The 27,946-nt window shown below is 38.1% G+C and overlaps 1 protein-coding gene and 1 pseudogene across 1 annotated transcript in view; one reads left to right on the forward strand and one right to left on the reverse strand.

Moving 5' to 3' along the window:
- Nucleotides 1-6,278: 6,278 nt before the first annotated feature.
- Nucleotides 6,279-6,768, reverse strand: LOC121454587 (annotated as a pseudogene).
- A 3,636-nt stretch (nucleotides 6,769-10,404) lies between these two features.
- The window catches only part of LOC121453973 (cytochrome P450 2C25-like), a 36,965-nt gene continuing 19,423 nt past the window's right edge, over nucleotides 10,405-27,946 (forward strand). The window contains exons 1-3 of the mRNA XM_041661107.1: nucleotides 10,405-10,619; nucleotides 12,128-12,290; nucleotides 12,761-12,910. Coding sequence (XP_041517041.1) covers nucleotides 10,452-10,619; nucleotides 12,128-12,290; nucleotides 12,761-12,910 — 481 coding nt within the window. The 5' untranslated portion in view covers nucleotides 10,405-10,451. The remainder of the gene's footprint in view (nucleotides 10,620-12,127; nucleotides 12,291-12,760; nucleotides 12,911-27,946) is intronic.

Here is a 27,946-nt window from a genome sequence, read left to right on the forward strand (position 1 = left end):
AACAAGGAGTGAGGATGCTTGGGGTTGGTCACCAAGCCACCCAGCTCCCCAGGCAGCCACAGAGTGAAAGCAAGATATTCATAAGTAAGAAGAGGGAAAAGGCCAGAGACAAAAGGTAAATGGCATATTTAAGTTAAGAAAGACTGTCTAAAATTAAGCCAAGGTAAGGCTAGGCATTTATAAGAAAGAATAACTCTGTGTCATGATTTGGAAACTGTGGTGGGCCCCCTAAAAGGATAAAGAGAAAAGTGTAAAAAACAGTAATAACAACAACATATTGGTGTGCAACATGGGGTTAGAGTGAAACAAAAAACAACTACAAGTAATAACATAATTAGACCTGCACAAGTTCAAGCCAGTCAAAATCTCAACACGGTGTGGACAATTGGCAGGAAACCACATACCTAGCTGAGAAGCTATTGGTAATTGGTAACTTCTGAAAGAGCTATAGCTTTTTCTAAAGGTGTTGCCACTGGTAAGTGTAACACACTACAGTTGACTGTCACACACCCAAGCATACAGAGACAGCAATAATAGGAGTGTAAGGGTTATAAAAACCAAACAACGTGAAGGAAGACGCAAAGCTGGATGTGTTTGAAATAAAAAGCAGATATGGGAGAATATGAGCAAAAAGGATGAGCATCATCCAATTTAAAATATTTTTTTGAAAATAGGTAGTCTGTTCTCTGGGTTGCAGTAGTCACCAAACTATGGTCAGACAGTGTGTGATGTTGCATGGTGATAGACATAGTAAATATGATGGTACCAGCAGCAACTCTAATAGGTCCCAGATCATAGCACAGCTGAATTTATAATGGAAATACCATTCAGGTCATAAAACTCAGCGCATAGAAAGTAGCACCTCCAAAAATGCAAACAAAGACCTAATCCACCAAAAAGCCCAGTTCTGAGTAAGTCTGTACATGTATTAACTTTGTTTTTTTGGCTTCTGTAGTTATGTTTCTTCCTGCTTTTGTTAACTGAAGTATGTCAACCCAGAATATTGCTTTTGTGCTTTAAAAGCGCTCCTTGAGAAAGGTTTGGGGCTACCCTGGGATCCCAAACACCCAGTATAGTCACTAATTGGCTAATAAAGACTTTCTATAAGCTCAAACACGTTTCTTAGCAGTCATCTCTGGTTGATAGCCTAAAACAATAATCTTTTATGTTACAGCCTGGCACACACTTCCAATTTTTTCCTCTAAAGACAATTATTCTGTATTGTGCTTCCTACAGTTAGGGAAGGGATCGTGTGGGTAGCATGTTGGAAACCAGTGCTGATGTTCTACCCTATTGTGAACCCAATGCTCAGAACACCTGTGAGACCAGCTCAGCACTGGGGAAGGACCAAGGCCATGCTTCTTGTGTACCGGTTATCTCTAACTTTGATGTCTAGCTCAAGATTTGAACAGTAAGCCACAATAATTTATTGGGAAAAACAATAAGTTTAGAAATATGTCTCTATTTCATAGGCTCTGCCCTCAGCTAGTACTCAGGACATAGAAGCCATTAGCATCTCACCCAGTTAAGACTTATCAACTTTCAACATAGGTTTTAACATACAATCCTGTGTTTTCTAGTCAAGCCTATGTCCAGTAATTGTTTCTTTCTTGTTTATTTGGGGATTTGTGTCAATACGAATTAGAAAACAAATTCTGCTTACTTTGCTAAAGGTGACAGGGTAATAAGACTTTGTGTCACTAAAGGTCAAAAGACTATTGATATCAAACTTTTCTGACTTCCATGTCAAAATAAAGACCATCTGATTATTAACTAGATTTTAAAGATCATTAAAACCAGACTTTTCTGACCTCCATTTCAAAAAAGATCATCTAATTATTAGCTAGATTCTAAAGATCATTAAAATCAAACTTTTCTGACCTGAATGTCAAAACTCGTTTTTAAAAATTATTTTTAATTTAATTTTTGCATTACTTATTAACTAAAGTCATGTTTGCTTTGAATGCCAATGACTAAGGTTGATATTGAGTCATAGTACACAGCTGAGGTTGGTGGATGGAATAGAACTGAATGTCTTTGTTAAGGAAACAGTGCAGTATGAAAGCTCAAACCCTGGTTTTACTATCAGTGGTTTCTGTCTGGCCAAAGCACTGAATCTCCAAGGCTCAATTTTAAATCCCTAGAGGGAATAATATTGGCTTAGAAAGAGAAAAGGAAAAGGAATCAGAAGAAATATGGGTGTGAGCATTTCAAGAACATTCATATAATCCGTGTAATGTGATTTATGATATATAAATTACACATATAAATGATATATATGATTATATAAAGTGATCTTACAAGACAATTTCCCATGCTATGAAAGCTTAGGAATATTGGCTTAGTCACTTTAGAACAAATATAAAGATGTTTCTGCATATCAACCATTTTGCTTGTAGTTTGATGTTATAATTAGAATAATATATATCCTTCCACAAATACAAATATCTTTAGGATAACTGTGTCCTCAATTTCATTCTGTACAACCTCATTATTTTATAGCATGATTTCAAACATCCCAAAGCTTAAACAATTTAACCAAGTCACAGAAGTTGATTTGTATTCAAACTTCCTCAATGTATAATAATTTGAGAATTGTGCCAAGTATTTTTTTTGAGAGGGAAGAAAAAGAATATAGACAGTTATAAAAAGAGTAAAGTCTTTAAAGAGACAGAATACAGACAGTCCATAGATTAAAAGGAGTAAAGAAAGAATAAGCCATGTAAAGATGAAATATACACAAAATGTCTGGATTATGTATACTATTTTGTTTTCTTTGGATTTTTTTTGACCTCAGAGAGACATTTGATTCTGGGAACTGTTAAGCTAAGCCAACATATATACTTAAAGTTATCTTGACTTCAGAATTTGAGTTTAAAGATATGTTGCTTTGGAAAAGAGGTTCTTCTTCTGTTTCCACAGAGGATGAGAACCTGTGGATTCATTCTAGGCTAATGAGGTTTAATGGACCAAGACCCCTGAAAGGTTGTCTTGAACACCCCTCAAAAAATTACTTCACCCAATAAAAAGCAAGAAGCAGTTTGGAGAAGAACCACACCAAAATTCCCTAAATGATTGTTTATAAATGTTTGTTTACATTTAAGGGGGGAATATGCTATAGAGAGGTATGGAACTTGGTTTATTGATAGAAATTTAAGAAAAATTTTGTTATACTGGGTATATGTATTTCTACTCTTGATTAAGGTATTGTGATTGTGCAGCTCATTTAAAAATGTAATGTATAATTAAGAAATATAGGTTAATAGGTAGTCATCTATACTAGTGAAACTTGTGTTAGTTAGGTTTTCGAGATGTACAGAGATGTATTTCAGATGGATAGGCATTCTTCAAACCTTTCAAAGACTACAGAATATGGCATTTAAAATCTTTAAGAATTAGGACTTTTCATGACAATGAGACACATCTGCTCCTACAAGCACAGAACCAGTTACTTCAAGAGGAAGATGGGCATCGAAGAGGCTCCTTATGGAATTGGATAGATATTAGCAGACAAGAACTGCTCTTGCTTGGACCACTTGATAAACTGGACATGCAGAACCCACAGAGAAATGACTGCTGAACTTGCCTAAAGGTGAAATGATCCTTTGGGGTTCATGAACTTGTCTGTAGGATATTCTGCAGAGCAAAGAAGAAAATGACTGACAAACTGCCAATAAATTTCCTTCCTCATGGAAAAGTCTGCTGGATACTGTGAGCCTGTAGACTGAAGATGGATGCCCCAATGATACAGAAGAACTCTGGGTGACTGTCCAGTCAATGAGATGTCTCTGTCAATTCTACTTTTAGAAGTTGCTTACAAGCCAGGTGGTGGTGGCGCACGCCTTTAATCCCAGCACTCGGGAGGCAGAGGCAGGCGGATTTCTGTGAGTTCGAGGCCAGCCTGGTCTACAAGAGCTAGTTCCAGGACAGGAACCAAAAGCTACAAAGAAACCCTGTCTCGAAAATCCAAAAAAAAAAAAAAAAAAAAAAGAAGTTGCTTACAGCGCACTTCCTGTTAATTTAGGTAATATTGGCTCCTTCTGGAGTCTTGATTGACTTGAAGAATTTATAGTTATAGTTTTCCTTAGTCATGATAAAAGATGAAGTACATATAAATGTTATAACTGTAATTCTTGCTTGATATCTGTTTTGTTGTATGTAATTTTACTATGTTAAAGTAGAAGAGTTCCTTTTTTATTTCAACAGAAAAAGGGAGGTGATGTGGGATTTCCTTTGTATGCTCTGATGACCATTAATTACCATTAATGAATAAAGAAACTGCTTTGGGCCTATAGCAGAGCTATATGGGAACAGAATTGGGCAGGGAAAACTAAGCTAAATGCTGTGAGAAAGGAGGCAGAATCAGAGAGAAGTCATGGAGCCACCTGCAGAGACAGATGCCCTGAAACTTTGCTGGTAGGCCACAACCTCATGGTGCTGTACATATTAAAGAGATGGGTTAAATTAATATATTAGGGCTATCCACTAAGAAGCTAGATTTAATGGGGCAAGCAGTGATTTAATTAATACAGTTTCTCTGTGATTAATTTAGGGCTAAGCAGACAGAAACAAGTGAAAGGCCTCCTTCTTTCTCAACAGAGAATAAAAACTTATTATTATAGTTCTAGTGCCCCGAGGATCTGTGGTGACCTACACAGTGACTCCACAAGGGTTGGTAGATTTGCAGTTTATGCATAAGCAAGAGCATGTTTTGCAGTGCCCATGAACTGTCCTTGATAAGGAGCACCCTCCTTGTCTGGCCATGAAAGTGGGCATTTGGTTGTTCTATCATTATTCAAAATTAAAAAATCTAGACTGTTGGACACTTATTTTCTTCCTTTAGATACATCACAGAGATACCAAAGATACCATCCTAGAAAGCAAAGTTCATTTACACTGTACTCATATACCATAAAAATGGAGATTTCTTCATGATTTACATTCATGACTTTTTGCTGTGTCATTCACCTCCAGGCTGAACTATGTATCCACGTATCCATAACCACAAGAGAACAACAAAGGGCCTGAAGAATACTTGGGAAAGAAATAAGTGAATAATTCATGTTAATATAGTTGGATCAATGCAATGCGAGATCACTGCACATTCCAAGGCCAGAGGGTTGTTGATAATTTCATATCTTACTCTTTCATATGTGACATTTTGAGCACAAAACAGTGCAATATTCTCATATAAGACTTTGTATGCTGCCTCAAAGGGTCATAGAATATTTTTGAGGGAAAATTCAGCTCATTTTATAAAAGAGCATGAACCACTGGAACAGGATCTTTCTAAGTTCAGAATCTTCCATTTCCAGATCATCCTGGGATAATAGAGATATTGTAGATATACTATTATGTCCAGCAGTTCTCACAGCGTCCCCCACCCCCTGATTCAGGGTATGAGCAATAGATATTGAGCGCATACGTGCAGTATGTGTGCTATCTGCATACTGAGTTCCCTTTCTTGATTTTGTGATATTTATAAGATTCATAATCCCTATTCCACATCCTCCCTGGTATTTTAAGTACAGGTGGGAGCATACACATCTTTTTTTTTTCAAATTCAACCATTTTTGAAAGTTTTTATTTATATTTTGGTCATATAAGTGAACATTCTTGTATGGAATTCTTTTGTAAGAATATTTAAAAACATAAAAATTTGCCAATTATCAGATCTACACAAATCCTTAACAAAGGTTTTCTGTGTAATCCTCATTAATGCAAACCTTTATGAATATTACATTCTTACTGTAGATCTTCAATCTCTTCCACAACAGTTAGGCTACAAAAATTTTATATGGCACAAACACTTCTACTAAAAGGAAAGCCGGGCAGTACAAAAGATCTGAGTGCTCTGCGGAGCAGCCGCGCTGCTGAGGCTCAGCACATCTCACGTGCTTTGTAGTTCTCTGTCAGCCACCTTCAGAAGGGACAGCAGAGGAGGCATCTCCTTTATTAACTCCCTTATTTAAGATTCTGTTGTTACAAAACTGGACCAATTAGTACAAGCTCATATCTGCATAATTAACCAGAAGCCTCTTACAAAGCATTTCATTAGTGATATCAACTAATACAGAAGAATAGAAATTTCTAAGAAAGGGTTTTGTTAAGCTTGCCAGCTCCTTACATATCATGGGCTGTGTTGCTACTTCAACTTCTAATTAGAAGATTAATGGCGTACATAAAAAGACTGATCAATGTAAGCATGCAAAACTAAAATATTTTCTAGGTGCTGTGATAGCTCATTTGATGAGTAAGAAAAGAACAAGCAAGCAAGGTTTATATGTGCTCCAACTTCTCGCTGAGAAACTCTTCCACACTGTCCGTGTTCCACTTGAGGATGCTTAGTTCTTCAGCAATGTTCCCGTTGTCGTCCAAAAGCTTTAGGACAGGGTCTGAACCACGAACGTACTTGATCTGTAGACCTCTGAACAGTTTAGGCTTATCACTTCTGACAAAAGCTTGGACTTGAGGGAACCTCCCCAATTTTCATCCACAGACTTCAAGGATAGCTCCGGCATTCAGCTTTTTGGTTTCAAATTGTGCTTCTTCCTGACAGCACCCTCTGCATGTGGGGTCCAGCTGAAGCAGGCTAAACTGTCCAAGAAGATCACAAGAGCTGCAGAGCAGGTTGCTGGAGAAACCCAACTCTCTGCATGCCTCTGACGACAACTCAGCCCCGAGGGCGGACACCGCTTGAAACGCAGTCGCCAGCAGCAAGCGCAGCCCGAGAGCGGGTCGCAGCCACCCACCCTGCCTGGCCGCCATCCCTGCAGACCCCGAGCATACACATCTTGATGAGAAGTATTTTTGAGTGACATATTCCTTGAAACCATATATTAACTGGAAAATGTCTCTTTTATCTGTTTGCCTAACTAGGCTTCCCTTCTCTCATCCATTTATTTAACCACCCATCCAATAACTCAGTATTTACTATTATTCTCTTGTATTCGTATCAGTACATTGCATCTCAGACTAATACTTGTTATGTACAAGGAATAGTCACTTTCCTTGATGTTTCTCTCTATTATGCCAGGAAAACAGATGTGTGTAGGGGAAGGCCTGTCCCACAAGGAGCCATTTCTATTCCTGACCAGTTTTGCAGAGCCTTAAGGTGATATTTCTGGTTAACCCAAAGGATAGCAGTATGACCCGATTGACAAATGGATTTTCTTCTCTACCATCCCCTTACCAGTTCTGCTTCATTTCTCCCTAAAGAGATCATATTGCCCGATACCTGATGTGTTGTCTTCTGCAATCCCCTCCAGGCCACTATACATCTCTTTCCACACTAAGGACCCTGTATCCTTTCTACTTTCTCTTATCTTCCAAATCATCAAGGTTCTGGAAACACACAGATTCTATTGCAGATTCTGCAGACACTGCACACATATATCTGCAAGTCCCTATTATTTCTTGTGCCCATGTGTATCTAAACTTGAGTTACTTTTTGTTTAACTGTAACCAAGAAAATATTATCTTATGATAATTCACAGCAATTTATCTTCTGAATTTTCTCAATAATAAGGTCTTCTTGTTGATATGCTTTTGCTTAAACTTTCATCATAATTCAGACTAGAAACAGAAGAACATTGATTCTCAAGAGTTCATGCTAATGCATAGAATGAGAAGAATGAACGTGTTAGGAGGGAGTGGAGAAAATTCAATCAAAATCCAGGCATGGCGGCATAGACTTGTTATATCAGTAATTAGAAGGCAGAGATAGGAGGATCCCTTGGACTTACTGGTTATCCATAGGAACTTAGTAGTCCAAGACTCAGGTACTAGCATCTTTGACACTGTCACACCAAATAAGATGAGCAATTACTCAGAAATAGCATCCAAGGTTTACCTCTACATGGATATGATTTTTTTTCATATATTCACCTAATCATATACGCCCTACCTTCCTCTTCTCCAATACCAAAGAGAATATGAAATGGAAGAGAGTAAGAAAGATCTTTGACTGAGTTTAAACTGGAGTATCTGGTTGTATTTGAATTTGAAACAGATAAGTAGTGGTCAGAAGCAGCAGCACCCTGTAGATAAACAGAGTAAGGACAAGTCACAGGGATGAAAACACAAACAGGGTGGAGGCTTTGCTCTCATGGGCTCTTGTGGGCCCTAATGCAAATACAACAGATGCCAATTGGTGATTCAGTTATTAATTCCCCAGATAAATTATTCTCTAATGGAGAGAACCCCAACCAAGAAAGCATTTTAAGACCATAGTCTCTGGAAAATTGGCTACTTCTATAAAATCACTACTTTTGCACAAGTAGATTCACTTGTGCAAAAACATCTGTGAAATCTCCCCATTTCCATGAATTTTTATGTAATTTGTATATGTAATCTCATGATTATATCTCAACATTATGCACACACATGTATCTGTGGATAGTAAGGAAGATGATGTCCCATAATACTGTATAACTCTGATGAACAGAAATATACTAGGCTATCCTTCATAACTAGATCTTTTGTTCCATGAGGACTGTAAGACACTTCAAAGACTGTTTAGTTTCTTTACTCAGACTAACATAAGAAAATAATGTTTCCCTAGTCTAAGACAAGTTACACATATTTAGCTGATTTACAACTTCAGAACAATTTCAAACTAGACTGAATGTCTCTGTGAATGTATTGCAAGATAGACTTTATCAAAGATTAAACTCAAAGACAAATGTGTAGGTGTCTGGTATGTTGAACCAAAGTTTTTTAGACACAACATGGCCTAAAACTGCTATGTTGGTTTCTTTAACGAAGCCTGGTTGATAACAGAGATGAGTGTCCATTCCCTACTAAATTCCTTAACAATTAACACTGCAGTAATGTATAACCTCAGTTTATGATTCAAAATTCAAGGCTCAGCTACCTAACTGTTTATGTTTAAGTGGTAAAATTTATATGGTGGACAAAAGTAACAACCAATCTTTATGTTTAAGTCTTAAAATTTATATGGTGGATAAAAGTAACAATTAACTAGTCAGCTAAGTCCAGAGAGAAACAGCTTTACATGGGAAAAGTTTTACAGATTGTTAGGGCTATAAAAGATGGTCTGGCCTCATAGCATAACTGTCAAAGGCTACAGATGATGGCCTACATTCATAGCACTGACTAAAAAAAAACCACAAACTTCCTTCCATGTGCTCCATGGGGCTGCATGTAGTGTAAAAAAAAAATATTCATATTTGGCATGTTTTCAATGCCACTGCCCGGGAAAATGCCAAACACCATGTCCCTGCCTCTGCATTGCCATGGTAAATGGCTCCACTATTTGTTGTTTACTCAAAGAACGCGTTGTGAGCCAGAGAGGAAATGTCTGTAATATTTTTATTAAAAGAAGTTTGTTGTCAAATATTTACATATAAGCCAGGTGAACAAAGAAGGTTGGTCTGTCTTTTGGGGTTGTGGTTGTCCCATACCTTTTCTACAGCCACCAGTCTGTGATCAGGACTTTAAGATTCTGCCTGACTTCAGGGTGGTTAACCATGAAGGTATAACTCTCCAGCATTTTCAATAAGGCCTGTTACCATCTACTGTTTTTTTTTCCCCTCAAAGGATATTTGTGTTAAATTTTGCTTCCTGGCTTTGGATCCTGAATGATGAGGGAAGTCCTAAGGAGAGTCTGCTTTCCACCAAAACAATGTTCAGGTGTATTATGATATAAATAGCTACCTGTTGTTTAGTAATATGATGTTATAATATGTTACTTTTGCTCATGTTTCATTTGTTTAACTCTGTGAAGCTGTGATACTTTATCTATTTAGAAAACCTGAGAGTTTAATCAAGATCTGAGACAGGAGAAAGGATAGACAGGGTTGTCAGGCAGAGAGATTATATAGAAGAAGAAATCTTGGAGAAAGGAAGGAGTGAGAGATGGAGAAGGACATGGGGGGGCAGCCGTCCAGCTACAAACACTTACCTTGGGGTCAGAGTGAAAGTAAGATTTACAGAAGTAAGAGAACAGGGAAAGTCCAGAGGCAAAAGGTAAACAGGATAATATAAGTTAAGAAAAGCTGGTAGGAAACATGCCAAGCTAAAGCTGGACATTTATAACTAACTATAAGCCACCATATGATTTATTTAGGAGCTGGTAGGCAGACTTCCTGCAAAGAGCCAAAAGTGTGAAACATCAAACTGTAGTCAGTGGTGTAAGGTGTGTCTGTCCCATGGCTGCACAGACTCTAATTTTATTAGCATTATTTGAACACTAATCTGTTCTGTTAAACCAGAAATTCAAATGGATACCCTGTAAAGAGGGGAAAGTGTAACGACCATCTTATTTTTATTTCGATCAGACGGACAAAGTCTACTTGAGAAAGAGAGAGGTTAAAGGTTATCTGATTGACCAGCCAGTGCTGTTCCAAAGAAGACATATTGATTCAGCAGGTAGTGTTATAAAAGCTCCATGCTGGCTGAGCACAGCTGTGTCAGGCAGAAGGATCTCCATGGATGCAGTTGTGGTCCTGGTGCTCAGCCTCTGCTGTCTGCTTCTCCTCTCACTCTGGAGACAGAGCTCTGAGAGAGCGAAGCTCCCTCCTGGCCCCATCCCTCTCCCAGTTCTTGGCAACTTCCTGCAAATAGATGTGAAGGACATCAGCCAGTGCTTGACCAATGTAAGTATTCTCTGTGCTCCTCCAGCACCTTGACAAAGAAGAGAAACTGAGAGTTGCTTTAGATGAAAATCTAGTATCAGAGGCAATATAGTTATAAATAATTACAAAGTCAAAACTCTTGCGAAGTATTGTGTACCTTATGACACTTATAGGTGACCATTATCAGGAATTCAGTAATGAGTGAGGTTTCAGGTGAAAGGACATTTACATATTCACATTTTATAGAAAAAAAATTCCACAAAATTGCACAATTTGTGAATATTTCCTATCTTAACAAAACAAAAACCACATCTTTTCCATTATTTTTGGATGAAGACCAATAGTGAGTAATGATTTATTGAATAAGTCATTAATAATAATGAAATTATAGAATTTTAGAAAAACATTTTTTCTAATTACATCTATTTGATGTCCCACTCTAACAAAGTAACTGATTCCTAATTTAACTAAATACCAAGGACAAGGAATAACACAAGAAATGCAACAGAGAAGCCAAGATTTCAACATATTTGGTGATGTTTATATCCAGCCAGAGAAGGAACTATTTTTTTCCAGGAAATATTGCATGCCTATGGTGCAGCTCCCGTGGTGCCCACTCTCTGTGTTTGTAGTAGCATTATGCCAAATCTTGTTCCTCAATGGAATCAACTGTAGTGACTTACAGATTTGTATTTTGAAAGTAAGTGGGCCTTTACATTGCTGCTTTATTGCTGCATCATTTTGTCTATTCGACTGGACCACTTGCCTTTATTTGTGAGTACCAGACAGTTTCTATCACATAACTCTATAATATAATTTGGTATCAGTTATTGTTATATCTCAAACAGCATTTTTACTCCTTAGGAGTGACTTGACTATTCTTGGTCCTTTAGGTACTGTCATCTGCTCTTTTTCTAAACCTGTAAATATGGAACCAGATATCTGATGTATAGCATTAAATTCATAAATATAGTAATATGAGTTTAGCAGTATGTGTGTTTGTTATTCGGTTTCTGTTTCTTCTCTGATCTTCTGACTACAGTTGCCAGTGGTTGAGGAAAGTGTCTCCACACCTGTGGGCTGGACTTCTGTAGGTCAGAGTGGAATGGCCTCTGTTCAAAGAGGGTGTTTGTTCCTGAGTTGGGGACTGAGACATGGTGGGAAAGATGGGAGGGTTGATGGTGAGTATGTTGGGCAGGTGCTGAGACAGAGGGGGCAGTCAGTAGGCATGTATATTTCCTGTATGGAGTTCTGGTGGTCAGCGTCCTGCTGAATGTTTTGGTGTGAAAATTCATTGTAATCCTTGTATGAGAACTACCTGAGTCTTGAACCATTATATGGTTTTCTGAAGGTGATCAATAACACCCTAATATGATATAAATAGGCTTCACAACCATTTGAAATTGAGCTTTGCCTGACTAAAAATATTAAAATACAGTGAGTGATATTATCAATGTGAATGAGGTTGACTCCATGGAGATTAAAATGGCTTTTTTGCTAGTATTTACATTTTTCTTTTCAATTTTTAGTTCTCAAAAGTCTATGGCCCAGTGTTCACTCTGTACTTTGGCATGAAACCCACTGTGGTGTTGCATGGGTATGAAGCAGTGAAAGAGGCTCTGATTGATCATGGGGAAGAGTTTGCTGGAAGAGGAAGCTTCCCAATGGCTGAAAGAATTAATAAAGGTCTTGGTAAGTTACTATACATGTTCATATGAGGGATGCAGTGTTTCTGTTGAAAGTGAAGACCGAAAGGAGGGGTGGAACTTCTTCCCCTAGGTACAGGTTGGACCTCTCTGCGGTTTCCACCCATCAAATCTCTCATTTGTTCCTAGAATATTTTTCTAGTGCTTTACCATTTATTTTTTCTGAATTTTTAATTTTTTCAAAAAATCCATCTTTTCTCATTGTATATACCAACCCCAGTTCACTTCTCTCTTCCTCCCACTCCCTTCAACTTCCCCTCCACCACACCCTCATCCACTCCTCAGACAGTGTAAGGCTTCACATGGGGAGTCAACAAAGTCTAGCACATTGCTTCGAGGCAGGACCAAGGCCCTCTCCACTATATGTAGGCTGAGCACGGTATCCCTCTAAAGAGAATATATTTCTGAAAGCCAGTGCAAGCAGTAGGGAGAGACCCTGTTTTTCTATTTCTTTAGGCATTATTTTTAGCAATGGAAACAGATGGAAAGAGATAAGGCGCTTCACTCTCACAACTCTGCGGAATTTGGGCATGGGCAAAAGGAACCTTGAAAACCGTGTTCAAGAGGAAGCACAGTGCCTTGTGGAGGAACTGAGGAAAACCAATGGTAAGTGCAGATTTCTGCATTTGCATTTTAGTCAAGGTGTGTGTGTATGTATGTGTGATGTTGATCACACCTATTCTAAAATTTTCTTTGTTTTTAAATCAGAAACAATGAATATATGTTTCATGCTAATTTTCTTTTTAGCTGAATTTCCAGGAGCACAAGTGTACTTTGTCTTTGTGGATCGTTCCATCATGGAATAACTGCTATTGATAATAGTGGCAGAGCCCAATCAAAGGATATTTGTTTTCATTTTCTTGGATTACAGAGCTTTGAGGAAATTAACTAAGCAGTATAGGGATTCTTCTAGGCCAATGTTTACAGTCCTGGGTAACATGCAATTTATACTTTCCTTTTCTTAGCCTAGTATAATAGAATTTTCATCAATTATTTTGTCTGCTGTAGCATGATCTTAAAATTGTATTGTCATTTGTTTAAAAATTATTAACTACATTGAGAATTTTATACAATGTGTTTTTATCATGATCATCCACCATCTCTACTGAGACACACCCTAGTTTTCTACCTATTCTGTTTGGTGTTGTCTATTTAATAATCACCTAACATGATTTGTGCTTGGCCTATAAGATTTTTGTAAGAAAAACTTTATTAGTGCTTTCAGAATTTGGTACGTGTTTGAAAATATGTTTTAAATAAAATAGAATTACATAATTCCTCCTGTTTTCTTATTCTATCATTTTTCAGATGCCCTCCCTTGCCTTCTTCTAATGCCTTCTCCACTGTCAAGTTGATAGCCTCTTTTTGTTTGATTATTGTTATACACACACACACACACACATGTCTCTCTGTGTGTTTTTTGTGTTTGTATACACACATATATAAACAACCTCTTGAGTAATCTTTGTTGTTGGTTATCATATATATGGTTTTGGGGCTGATTTTAGTTCTTATAATCTTTCTGCCTTTTCTGCTGTGATGTTCCCTTAGTCATAGATGTGGCAGTTATGATGTATTTGTTTCAGTTAATGCTGGGAGCGCCAAAATCTGTTGGTGTCTGCATTATGTCCAATTGTGGCTTTCGGTGATGATCTCCATTTACTGTAAAAAGAGATCTCTTTAATAATGGGCGGTAACTACGTTTACCTATTCATATAGGGTTATGATTCTGAATACAATTAAGAATTATGGCAGTCAAGCAGACTAGGTAGTATAGCCTTTTCTACGGTCTATCCCCTCACTAGCCCTACACAGATGCCTCAATTTTCATCACATTCATCCTTCTCCCTCTAATTCTTCTCATACATACCCATCTTTTCTTCCAAACACTTTTTTTTTGTAATTTTCCTTAAAAAACAATTGTGCTTGTCAAAAATTCTTCTATGTGTGACCTTCCACCAAAACATGATCGATTTATTAGGGGCTCTTGGAGGAAATTGGCCCTTCCTCTTCCAGAAGGTAGTAATTGTCAATAACTCCTCCGTTATTGGTAGGACAACATGCCCAAATTCTGTGTCCATGAAAGGATCTTTTCTGGCATTGGTTTGCACAGGTCTTGTACATCCTGTCACATTTTCTGTGAGTTCTATCGTGCTCTGCCCTGCTGCACCCAGAGGACACCATTTCCTAATAGATATCTACCACCTCTGGTTCTTAAGATCTTTCTGTCTCTTCTTTTTCAGTCATCCCTAAGTCTTCTGAGGAATCGGTAAAGTACATAATTTATATTTAGGGTTGAACTGAATTTAGCCTATTCTCAGCACCTTTATCTTTTGTAGCCTCTGTATTTGTCATCATCTACTGTAAACAGAAACTTCTATGATGGTGTATGAGCAATATCCTGTATGTGTGGCTTTCTTCTGAATTATGTTTGACTTATGAGAAGTTACACGTTTAAAGAAAAATGACTTACCTTCTCTTGAGAGCTAAGAAGTGCCAGTAGGTTCTTAACTACTGATGGGACTTTGTACCCACCTACCCTCTTCATACTGTGATATGGTCTGGCTTAAACTTACATGAGTCTTGTATATATATATATATATATATATATATATATATATATATATTAGTTGTAGTTGATTAATACTAACAGATTCATCTGTTAATAATCTGTTTAAAAAGCCATCATCTGTACTTCTCAAATTATTTTGTAAAATAGAAAATGATGAAACACTTCCAAAAATCTTTGTACAATGTTGGTATATTCATGATATCAAAACTAGACAAAGCATAAAAGAAAGGAAAAAATGAAGGAACAAAGAAAGAAAGAAAAAAGTAAAGGAACAAGGAAGAAAAAAGTAAAGAAAGAAAGAAAGATTATAGGCTAACATTTCTGATGAACATGAAGAGCAATTTTTTCAATAAAGTATTTATAACCAAATTCATATTGCATCAAAATGATTATCCACTGTAATCTAATTGGATTTATTCCCAAGCTCTAGGAATGGTTAAACATATGTAAACCAATAAATGTAAACAACTTCATTATTTCTTCTTACATGGCACATCTGTTTTGAATTACATTCTATCAAAACACATATGACAGCACAAATATGCAAGATGCACAAAGAGAAAACAAGAAAATTATTTATTAATTAAATTAAGTCTTTAACTAAACATGAACTACTTTTGCTAACCTGTTGACTCTGTCTTTTATCCTGCCAGTCATTCCTGCCCAAGGTCAAAATTCTTTTGTAGAAAATGAATCACTTTCTTTTGCTACTGCTATAAATGCTACTTACCTAAGAAGTTCTTTTTTTGTTTTACTTTTTATTTATTTGTTTATTAAAAATTTCCATCTCCTTCCCTCCCCCCATTTCCCTCCCACGACCCCTCTCCCAAACCCTCTCTAGTCCTAAGTGTAGGGATAAGTCCTGCCCCTTAGGGGGCGTGTTCGCCTCGGGCTAATGTCTGCCTATACATTTGGCGAGCGTGCTCCGAGCTGTCGCTTCTGCTTTCCTGGTCTCTGCTGGAACAGTGGTTCTGTAAGTCTATTTTGACATTAAACTATATATATATATATATATATATATATATATATATATATATATATATATTGTAACAATATATATATAGATTGTATATATTCTGTCTGCATTCGTTTACGCCGTTACATTTTGGCGTCCAACGTCGGGCTATTTTGCCCCCGACTCAAGCGGGTAGCCCACTAGCTAACGCAGCACCCTCCCGGGTGCTGTTTTTCAGTTCGTGACTCCAGCCCCAGTGCCGAGTCCGAGACATACTCGGCACACAGGCCCATTCTGCCTGCCTTGGCTAAGTTTTGCAGCGGAACCCCACTGCCTGAATTAGCAGAAGCTCAAGTACCTGCGGTTTTGCAACAAAAGCTGCCACAGCGTCAGATTTGGTCTGATACAAAGTGACTTGGCAGGGCAGTGGTGGCACACGCTTTTGATACCAGCACTTGGGAGGCAAGGGCAGGCAGATCTCTGTGAGTTTGAGGCCTGCCAGGCCGTGGTAGTGCACGCCTTTAATCCCAGCACTTGGGAGGCAGAGACAGGCGGATCTCTGTGAGTTCGAGGCCAGCCTGGTCTACAAGAGCTAGTTCTAGGACAGGCTCCAAAAACACAGAAACCACCACTGGCAGGAACCGATCATTGCAGGTAAAAAATTTTTCTTTTATAAATAAAATGTCTGAACACATTACTGTTCAAGAATTTAACAGTTTTTTTAATTGTACCATGTGGGAGATTTTGCAAGAGGTGTCTATCACCCCAGATCTATGGATCCTTCTGGGATTCGTAGTTTTCATTGGCACCAAATGGTTTGATAATAGAAATATGATAAAGTCTTTATGAGATGAATCCAGGATTCTTAAGGCAGAGATTGAACGCTTAAAAACAATTGAGAATGATAACAATCTTCTCAAGAATCAGTATGAAGTTCTCCAGGCTGATAACAATCTTCTCAAGAATCAGTTTGAAGTTCTCCAGACTGATAACAATCTTCTCAAGAGTCAGTTTGAAGTTCTCCGGACTGATAACAATCTTCTCAAGAGTCAGTTTGAAGTTCTCCAGGCTGATGTTAAGGAGAAATTCATTACAATGGAAGAGGGAACAGCTGATCTCGACCATAAGATTCAGTCCCTTTCTGTAGGAAATGAAACATTAACTGAGAGAATCAAAACTGCTGAATGTGACAATCGGATTTTGTCTAAAGCTTATGACAGATTGACGGAAAGATTGTCAATACAAGAAGGCACGGTTTATGCCATAAAAATTATGTCCAAAGATGAGATGTTATCTCTAACGGACAAACTTCATACATTAGAATCCTCAATGAAGGCTTTGGAACATAATTCTGGACAGGAGATTCAGACATTGCAGAAGGCAATGGTGAATAGAATTGAAAAGATTGAGGAATTTCTAAATTCTGATGAAGAAGAGCAAAGGGTAGAAAGGCAAATTTTAACTACATCTGTGGGTAAATCTCTCTGGGACAATTTCCACAAAGCTCTACCTACACCTCTACCTGCCTTTCCAGTAATAACAACAGAGAAGGTGATTGGTTCCAGAAACCCTAGGGTCATCAAGGAGGATACATGGGAGCCTGTCCGTATGAATGACCTCAAGGAAATTAAACAGGCTGTCATGACTTTTGGGATGCAAGCCTCTTTTGTTAAAGAGATGCTAAGATCTTGGGCCACGACAAGCAGAGCAACCCCCTCAAACTGGCTCCAGCTGAGCTCTGCAGTACTTGAGAGTGGACCACAATTGAAATGGCAATGCTTATTCAGGCAAGAGGCTAGACTCTTAGAATAGCAGGAAAAAGCAAAGGGAATTGACATTTCCCTAGATAAAATTCTAGGTGAAGGGCTCTTTTCCGACCCTCAGGAACAAGCTAATTTGGATGAAAACACACTCTCCATGTGTACTACAGCAGCCTTAAGGGTTTGGGACAGGGTACAAGACCCAGGACAGAGAATGGAATCATTTGTCAGAGTTAAACAGGGTCAGAGAGAACCCTTTAGTGACTTTTTACAAAGATTAACTAAGGCTGCAAGACGTATAATGATTGAGTCTTTGGCTTATGAAAATGCAAATGTGGAATGCAAAAGGATTTTGGGGCCTTTAAAGCTCAGATCAGCGCCTTTGGAAGAATTGGTCTTGCATACACTCAATGTTGATACATTTGATTATGGCACTGAAGCATGGGTAGAAGAAGCAATTTCCAATGGTAAAAGGAGACACCAGAATACCAAATGTTTTAATTGTGGCAAAATGGGTCATATGAAAAGGAATTGTAGACAACGGATTTTCAGAAATAATAATAATAATAATAATAATAATAATAATAATGCATCTTTCAGAAATAATAATAATAATGCATCTTCTAGAAATAACAGAAATAGGAGGACTCAGCCTTCAGGTTTATGTAGAAGATGTGGAAAGGGCAGACATTGGACGAATGAATGCAGGTCTACAAGAGATAGACAAGACAACCTGATACAGTCAGGAAACGTGAGAGGGGGGGCCTCACAGGCCCCCATGGCAAACATGGTTCAGTCATTTCCAGTTTCTGCAGAGAATGTTCCTCATCAGGACAATTAGGAAGCCCCATGCCAACTGTTACAAGCAATAATGATCAGAAAGATAAGTTACGTGTGTTTTGGCAAACTTCTATAAATGATCAAAGACCTAAACTGAGAGTGTGTGTAAATGGCATTTTTATTACTGGCCTGCTGGACACAGGTGCTGATGTAAGTATCATTACCCCAGAATCTTGGCATCCGTATTGGCCTCTTCAGAATGTAAATGTCCAGCTCCTGGGAATTGGAACCCTATCTCGAGTAAGGCAGAGCACGAGATGGGTTGAATGTATAGGGCCAGAGGGACAAATAGGAAAATTAAAGCCATATGTAGCCAATATTGCAATGAATTTATGGGGTCGTGACCTATTACAGCAATGGAATACTGAAATTAACATTCCTGCTACTTCTAGAGCCTATATTTCTGAGAATAATATTAAAAGATATTACAAACGGAGAAAACCGGCCATTCGGGCTGTACAAGAACAAGCAATTGATGTCCCTTCAGAGATACCAACAGCCTTGCCTCTAAAATGGTTGACTGAGAAACCAATATGGACAAAGCAATGGCCTTTAGCTGAGGAAAAGTTACAGGCTTTAGAACAGCTGGTACAAGAACAATTAGATGCTGGACATATAGAAGAATCTACCAGCCCTTGGAATTCTCCTGTATTTGTGGTTAAGAAAAAATCAGGTAAATGGAGAATGGTGACAGATCTCAGGGCCATCAACAAGGTTATTCAACCTATGGGCCCTCTGCAATCTGGAATTCCTTTGCCCTCTTTATTACCAAAAGGATGGCCTCTCATAGTTATTGATTTAAAGGATTGTTTTTTCACTATACATTTGCAAAAAGAAGATAGAGAAAAATTTGCCTTCACAGTGCCTACTTATAACAATTCTCAACCTTCGAGGAGGTACCACTGGACCGTTCTCCCCCAGGGTATGTTAAATAGCCCCTCCCTGTGCCAATATTTTGTGAACCAACCATTGCAAATAATACGCAAGAAATTTCCCAAATCTATAGTATACCATTACATGGACGACATTTTGTTATCCGATTCAAACATGGATACCTTGAACAGACTGATTGAAGAAATAAAGATACTTTTACCTAAATGGGGATTGCAAATCGCTCCTGAAAAGATTCCGAAGGGAGATTCTGTTAATTATTTAGGTATAAAATAGGTTTGCAAAAAATTAAGACACAAAAAACACAAATTAGGAGAGATCGCCTACGGACTCTTAATGACTTTCAAAGACTGTTAGGAGACATTTCCAGTCTACGACCAGCTATTGGAATAACACCTGATCTAATAATTCATTTGAACAAAACCTTGGATGGTGATAAAGATTTAAACAGTCCCAGAGAATTAACAGCTGAAGCAGAAAAGGAACTGACAATGATTGAGGAAAAATTACAACAGACACATGTGGACAGGGTGAATCCAGAGCTCGATTTTATTCTCGTCATACTACCATCAAAAATTTCTCCTACAGGAATTTTAATGCAGAGAGATGATATTATTTTGGAATGGATCTTTTTACCACATAAACCAAGTAAGAAACTGAAAACTTATGTGGAAAAAGTCTCTGAGTTAATTATAAAAGGCAAGCTGAGACTTTGTCAACTAGCAGGCATAGACCCAGCAGAAATTATAGTGCCTTTCACTGCTGATGAACTAAAGAAATTATGGGAAGATAATGAACCATGGCAAAGAGCTTGTGCTAATTTTTTGGGAGACATTAATAACAACTATCCAAAAAGCAAGAGGCTTAACTTCATAAAGAGAACTTCTTGGATTCTTCCTCGAATTGTCCGTGATGCTCCAATAACTGGAGCCCGTACATTCTATACTGATGCCAATAAATCAGGGAAGGCAGGTTACAAATCAGAAGACTTGGGTAAGGTGGAACAAAGTCCTTATAATTCTGTCCAGGCCGGGCGTTGGTGGCGCATGCCTTTAATCCCAGTACTCAGGAGGCAGAGGCAGGTGGATCTCTGTGAGTTCGAGACCAGCCTGGTCTACAGAGCTAGTTCCAGGTCAGGCTCCAAAGCCACAGAGAAACCTTGTCTCGAAAACCAAAAAAAAAAAAAAAAAATCTGTCCAGAAGGCGGAATTATATGCCATTCTTATGGTGCTAAGGGATTTTAAAGAACCTATTAATATAGTCACTGATTCACAATACGCAGAAAGAGTTATTTTACATATTGAAACTGCTGAATTTATACCTGATGATACAGAATTAACCTCATTGTTTCTCCAGGTTCAAGATTTGATCAGGAACAGGCTTTGCCCTATGTACATAACACACATCCGATCCCATATGGGTCTGCCAGGTCCTCTAGCACAAGGTAATGCAGAAATTGATCAATTATTGATTGGTAGTGGTGCTACAAGCCTCTGAATTTCATAAAAAACATCATGTTAATAGCAAAGGTTTGAAGAAAGAGTTTTCAATTACATGGCAACAAGCTAAGGAGATTGTAAAGAAATGCCCTACTTGCTCTTTCTATAACCAAATGCCACTGCCTGCAGGGGCTAATCCAAAGGGCACCCAAAGGAATGAAATCTGGCAGATGGATGTGTTCCACTTTGCAGAATTTGGCAAATTAGAATATGTTCATCACACCATTGACACTTATTCAGGCTTTCAGTGGGCAACTGCTTTAAGTTCAGAAAAAGCTGATTCAGTAATCACCCATTTATTAGAAGTCATGGCTATCATGGGTATACCTACACAAATAAAGACGGATAATGGTCCTGCTTATGTTTCTAGGAAAATGAAACGGTTTTTTGATTATTACAATATCAAGCATGTTACAGGTATACCATACAATCCTACAGGTCAAGCAGTCGTAGAAAGATCAAATCGAACTATAAAGGATATGTTGAACAACCAGAAAGGGGTGGAAAACACCCCCAGAAATAGGTTACATAATGCTTTGTTAACCTTGAATTTTCTCAACGCTAATGAGAAGGGATCAACAGCTGCAGAAAGACATTGGATAATGGAAAAGTCTACTGAACTACATCAACCAGTTTATTTCAAGGATGTGCTGACCTCACAATGGAAGCCAGGAGATGTGCTACGTTGGGGAAGGGGTTTTGCTCTTATCTCCACAGGTGAGGAAAAATTGTGGATACTGTCAAAATTAATAAAGGTTCAGTTTGAAGAAGAGAAGCCACTTGGAAAAGATAAATAACAATTCTTTCATAAGGATGGCGAGCATACTGATGGTAAGAAATACAGATAGGTAAGAGAATTATTGGAGGTAATGAAGCAAATGGACTTAACAGACATCTATATAACATTCCACCCAAATAGGAAAGAATATACCTTCTTCTCTGCAGCTCATGGAACCTTCTCAAAAATTGACCACATACTCGGAAACAAAGGAAACCTCCACAGATACAAAAATATATCAGTGTCCACCTGTGTCTTATCAGATCATCACGGATTAAAGTTAGAAGGCAACAACCACGCTGCCCCCAAAAAACCGACAAACTCATGGAAACTGAACAGTCAACTACTGAACCACACCTGGGTCAAGGAAGAAATCAAGAAAGAAATTAAAGTCTTCCTTGAATTTAATGAAAATAAAGGGACAACATACTCAAACCTATGGGACACAATGAAAGCAGTGCTAAGAGGAAAGTTCATAGCACTAAGTGCCCACTTAAAGAAAACGGAGAATGCATACATTGGGGACTTAAAAACACACCTGAAAGCTCTAGAAAAAAAAGAAGCAGACGTGCCCAGGAGAAGTAGAAGACTGGAAATAATAAAACTGAGGGCTGAAATCAACAAAATAGAAACCCAGAAAACAGTCCAAAGAATCAATGAAACAAAAAGCTGGTTCTTGGAGAAAATCAACAAGATCGACAAACCCCTATCCAAACTAATTAAACGACAGAGAGAGAACACGCAAATAAATAAGATCAGAAATGAAAAGGGGGACATAACCACAGACACAGAGGAAATTCAGAGAATCATTAGATCTTACTACAAAAGCCTGTATGCCACAAAACTGGAAAATACAAAAGAAATGGACATTTTTTTAAATAAGTATCATATACCAAAGCTAAACCAAGACCAGGTGAATGATCTAAATAGACCGGTTTCTCGCGAAGAATTAGAAATGGTTATCAAAAATCTCCCTTCGAAAAAAAGCCCAGGACCAGATGGTTTCAATGCAGAATTCTACCAGAACTTCCAAGAAGAACTAATACCTATACTCCTTAATGTATTTCACAATATAGAATCAGAAGAGTCATTGCCAAATTCCTTTTATGAAGCTACAGTTACCCTGATACCAAAACCACAAAAAGACCCAACCAAGAAAGAGAATTACAGATCGATCTCACTCATGAACATCGACGCAAAAATTTTCAATAAAATACTGGCAAACCGAATCCAAGAACACATAAGAAAAATTATCCATTATGATCAAGTAGGCTTCATCCCAGAGATGCAGGGCTGGTTCAACATACGCAAATCTATCAATGTAATCCACCATATAAATAAACTGAAAGAAAAAAACCATATGATCATTTCACTAGATGCTGAAAAAGCATTCGACAAAATTCAACACCCCTTTATGATAAAGGTCTTGGAGAGAATAGGGATACATGGGTCCTACCTAAATATAATAAAAGCTATTTACAGCAAGCCAACAGCTAACATTAAATTAAACGGAGAAAAACTCAAAGCCATCCCACTAAAATCAGGAACACGACAAGGATGTCCACTCTCTCCATACCTCTTCAATATAGTGCTTGAAATTCTAGCAATAGCAATAAGACAACATAAGGAGATCAAGGGGATTCGTATTGGAAAGGAAGAAGTTAAGCTTTCGTTATTTGCAGATGATATGATAGTGTACATAAGCGACCCCAAAAATTCTACCAAAGAACTCCTACAGCTGATAAACAGCTTTAGTAACGTGGCAGAATACAAGATCAACTCCAAAAAATCAGTTGCCTTCCTATACACCAAGGATAAGGAAGCAGAGAGGGAAATCAGAGAAGCATCACCATTCACGATAGCCACAAATAGCATAAAATACCTTGGGCTAACCCTGACCAAGGAAGTGAAAGATCTACTTGACAAGAACTATAAGTCTTTGAAGAAAGAAATTGAAGAAGACACCAGAAAATGGAAAGACCTCCCTTGCTCTTGGATTGGGAGGACCAACATAGTAAAAATGGCAATTCTACCAAAAGCAATCTATAGATTCAATGCAATCCCCATCAAAATCCCATCAAAATTCTTCACAGATCTGGAGAAGACAATAATCAACTTTATATGGAAAAACAAAAAACCCAGGATAGCCAAAACAATCTTATACAATAAAGGATTGTCTGGAGGCATTACCATCCCTGACTTCAAACTCTATTACAGAGCTACAGTATTGAAAACAGCTTGGTATAGGCATAAAAACAGAGAAGTCGACCAATGGAATTGTATAGAAGACCCTGACATTAAACCACAAACCTATGAACACCTGATCTTCGATAAAGGAGCTAAAAGTATACAATGGAAAAAAGAGAGCATCTTCAACAAATGGTGCTGGCAAAACTGGATGTCAATCTGTAGAAGAATGAAAATAGATCCATATCTATCACCATGCACAAAACTCAAATCCAAATGGATTAAAGACCTCAATATCAGTCTGAACACACTGAACCTGAGAGAAGAGAAAGTGGGAAGTACTCTACAGCACATGGGCACAGGAGACCACTTCCTACGTAGAACCCCAGCAGCACAGACACTAAGGGCATCATTGAATAAATGGGACTTCCTGAGGCTGAGAAGCTTCTGTAAAGCAAAGGACACTGTCACTAAGACAAAAAGACAACCCACTGACTGGGAGAAAATCTTCACCAACCCTGCAACTGACAAAGGTTTGATCTCCAAAATATATAAAGAACTCAAGAAACTAGACCGTAAAAGGCTAATCAACCCAATTATAAAATGGGGCACTGATCTGAACAGAGAATTCTCAACAGAAGAAGTTCAAATGGCCAAAAGACACTTAAGGTCATGCTCAACTTCCTTAGCGATCAGGGAAATGCAAATCAAGACAACTTTAAGATACCACCTTACACCTGTCAGAATGGCTAAAATAAAAAACACCAATGTTAGCCTTTGCTGGAGAGGTTGTGGAGAAAGGGGTACACTCACCCATTGCTGGTGGGAATGCAAACTTGTGCAACCACTCTGGAAAGCAGTGTTTCGGTTTCTCAGGAAATTCGGGATCAACCTACCCCTGGATCCAGCAATACCACTCTTGGGAATATACCCAAGAGAGGCCCTATCATACAACAAAAGTATATGCTCAACTATGTTCATGGCAGCATTGTTTGTAATAGCCAGAACCTGGAAACAACCTAGATGCCCTTCAACGGAAGAATGGATGAAGAAAGTATGGAATATATACATATTAGAGTATTACTCAGCAGTAAAAAACAAGGACTTCTTGAATTTTGCATACAAATGGATGGAAATAGAAAACACTATCCTGAGTGAGGTAAGCCAGACCCAAAAAGAGGAACATGGGATGTACTCACTCATATTTGGTTTCTAGCCATAAATAAAGGACATTGAGCCTATAATTCATGTTCCTAGAGAAGCTAAATAAGGTGAATCCAAAGACAAACACATAGGCATCCTCAGGAATATTAACCTTCATCAGGCGATGAAAGGAGACAGAGACAGAGACCCACACGGGAGCACCGGACAGAAATCTCAAGGTCCAAATCAGGAGCAGAAGGAGACGGAGCACGAGCAAGGAACTCAGGACCACGAGGGGTGCACCCACACACTAAGACAATGGGGATGTTCTATTGGGATCTCACCAAGGCCAGCTGGCCTAGGTCTGAAAAAGCATGGGATAAATCCGGACTAGCTGAACATAGCGGACAATGAGGAATACTGAGAATTCAAGAACAATTGCAGTGGGTTTTTGATCCTACTGCACGTACTGGCTTTGTGGGAGCCTAGGCAGTTTGAATGCTCACCTTACGAGACCTGGATAGAGGTGGGCAGTCCTTGGGCTTCCCACAGGTCAGGGAACCCTGATTGCTCTTCGAGCAGATGGGGGGGGGACTTGATCGGGGGAGGGGGAGGGAAATGGGAAGCGGTTGTGGGGACGAGGCAGAAATCCTTAATAAATAAATAAATTAAAAAAAAATAAAAAATAAATAGATAGTGAAAAAAAAAAGAAATACAGATAGGTTGGAGGCAGGGTTCTTTTCTTATCTCCACAGGAAAATATTCATCTTCAAAGAAATTAAGGGACCCTGAATATTTAATTACTGATGGATGGACACATTTAGTAAGTATTAATTTATATATATATATGTATATATATATATGTCTTATTAAACATTTCTTTATAAATATATAGAGCTGGTTTTGAATTTGGACTCTGGCTCAGTCTGTCTCCAATTCCAAGCCTGTTAGTAAGAGAAAAACCCAGAGTTTCTGGAGTTTCTGTCTCATGTCAAGAGCCATAATATGGGACAGAAAGAAATATGAGTTTAGAAAACATCTTTGCTTTTCTCCATATCTATCATACTTTTCATTGAATATATCTATCATTCCTTTCATTGAATATATATATATATGTATGTCTATATGATTAATGTATTAGTTTTTCACAATGAACAATGAGTTTTTCCTGAAGTGACATTTGAAGTTTCCAGGAAGAAGATGGGGCCCCACAACAACAACACTACCTGGTTGATATGACGTCATGATACTGATAGTGCTACTACAAGACCTGTTTTGGATACCAGCTGCACAAGACGATCCCAACTTGGTTAGCTGAAATGGTGCACATCTTGTACAACATTCTGGCCAGACCTCCACAAAATACTCAGAGACTATTTGCAATTTTAAAAGACATTGATCTTGAAATTTAACCATCATTTTACTTTCACAGGATCCCCCAGAAAGAACGTCGCCCCCATGACAGCTGGAAGTAATTCTAGAGGACGACATCCCCTCTCCCAGTAAAGTTTACCCCTGGGTTTAGGGACATCATTTAGGGGTTGGGAAGTTGGGGGAGGAATTTTATAAGCTCAGGGATCATTTTGAAAAAAAAAAAAAGAGGGAAAGATGGGATAATAGTTTTATAATTGTGAGTTACTGCTTTTAGACAAATATATTGGTATCAATTCTTATATATTGAAACAAAGTTAAATTATATTGACTATTGTATGCATGCATGTTTCTATGTCTGTTTAAAACATTTTTATGTATTGACATATATTGTATTGATATATATATTTTATATATTTACCATATTGCAATGTACATTTCTACCTCTGATTAAGATACTTATATAATGTTTGTGTATTGATATATATTTGCCATATTGCAATGTATATTTGTACGGTGTTTATATTTGGAGGTCATTATCCTCATTTGTTACACAGTTGTTTATTGTCTTAGTCTTTAAGTTAGATAGATATTGGGAATTATATAGATAAATAGTCATCTAAGTTTGTCACTTATAATCAGACTAATCAGGTTCTTTAGATATATAGAGATTATACTCAGTATAGATAGATAACCTTCAACCTCTTCAAAGAGCTGTAGAAAATGGCCGTTAAACTAACTCAGAGTTTCGTGATAGTGAGACACAATTGCTCCTGGCAACACCGCTTTATTCCCGAGAGAATGTTGAGCACCAAAGACACTCCACCTGGAGCCTTTCTATTTGGCAGAACTGGCCTTTGGGCAAAGAAATGCCCATACCTCAACCACTGACACAGATACAGAGCGTGCATCAATGGATAAAACAGGACTGTCATATCCTGCCAAGACAGGGTAAGATAGTTTTGAAAAGTTCCTTGCCTTTAATAATGGTATGTCAGTTATGTTAGGCCTTAGCCAAAATTGGTTGACTCAACACTGCAAACGAGACTTTGGGTGATTGCCCAGGTAGTCAGTTGTCTCTGTCAATTGTTGCACATTTTGGATATATCTCGTTTGTTGAGTAGTGTTTATCTCCTTCTCAGTTCTTTGACTGAGTTGAAGATTATATAATTGCAGTTACTCTTTACATTATTTGGACTCCTTGAGATAGAATGTTTAGCAAAGTTTTTGTTCTCAATATTGTTTGTTATATTTATTATTTGTTGTTATTGTATGTAGTTGTATTTGGTTTAGTTCTGTCTCATTTAGACAAAAAGGGGAGATGTAGGGATAAGTCCCGCCCCTTAGGGGGCGTGTTCGCCTCAGGCTAATGTCTGCCTATAAATTTGGCGAGCGTGCTCCAAGCTGTCGCTTCTGCTTTCCTGGTCTCCACTGGAACGGTGGTTCTGTAAGTCTATTTCGACATTAAACTATAAATATATATTGTTACAATCTGTCTGCATTCGTTTACGCCGTTACACCTAAGAGAAGTCAGGGTGCCCTGTACTGTGGGAAGTCGAAGGCTCTATCCAGGTCTAGGAAGACCTAAGAAGTTCTTGATATGAAAAATTGCATTAATTATTTCATTTCTAAGGACTTCAAGTTTT

Source organism: Microtus oregoni, unplaced genomic scaffold (genome assembly GCF_018167655.1).
Source record: "Microtus oregoni isolate MIOR12 unplaced genomic scaffold, Mior012 000012F_ref0000307, whole genome shotgun sequence".
Lineage (NCBI taxonomy): Eukaryota > Metazoa > Chordata > Mammalia > Rodentia > Cricetidae > Microtus > Microtus oregoni.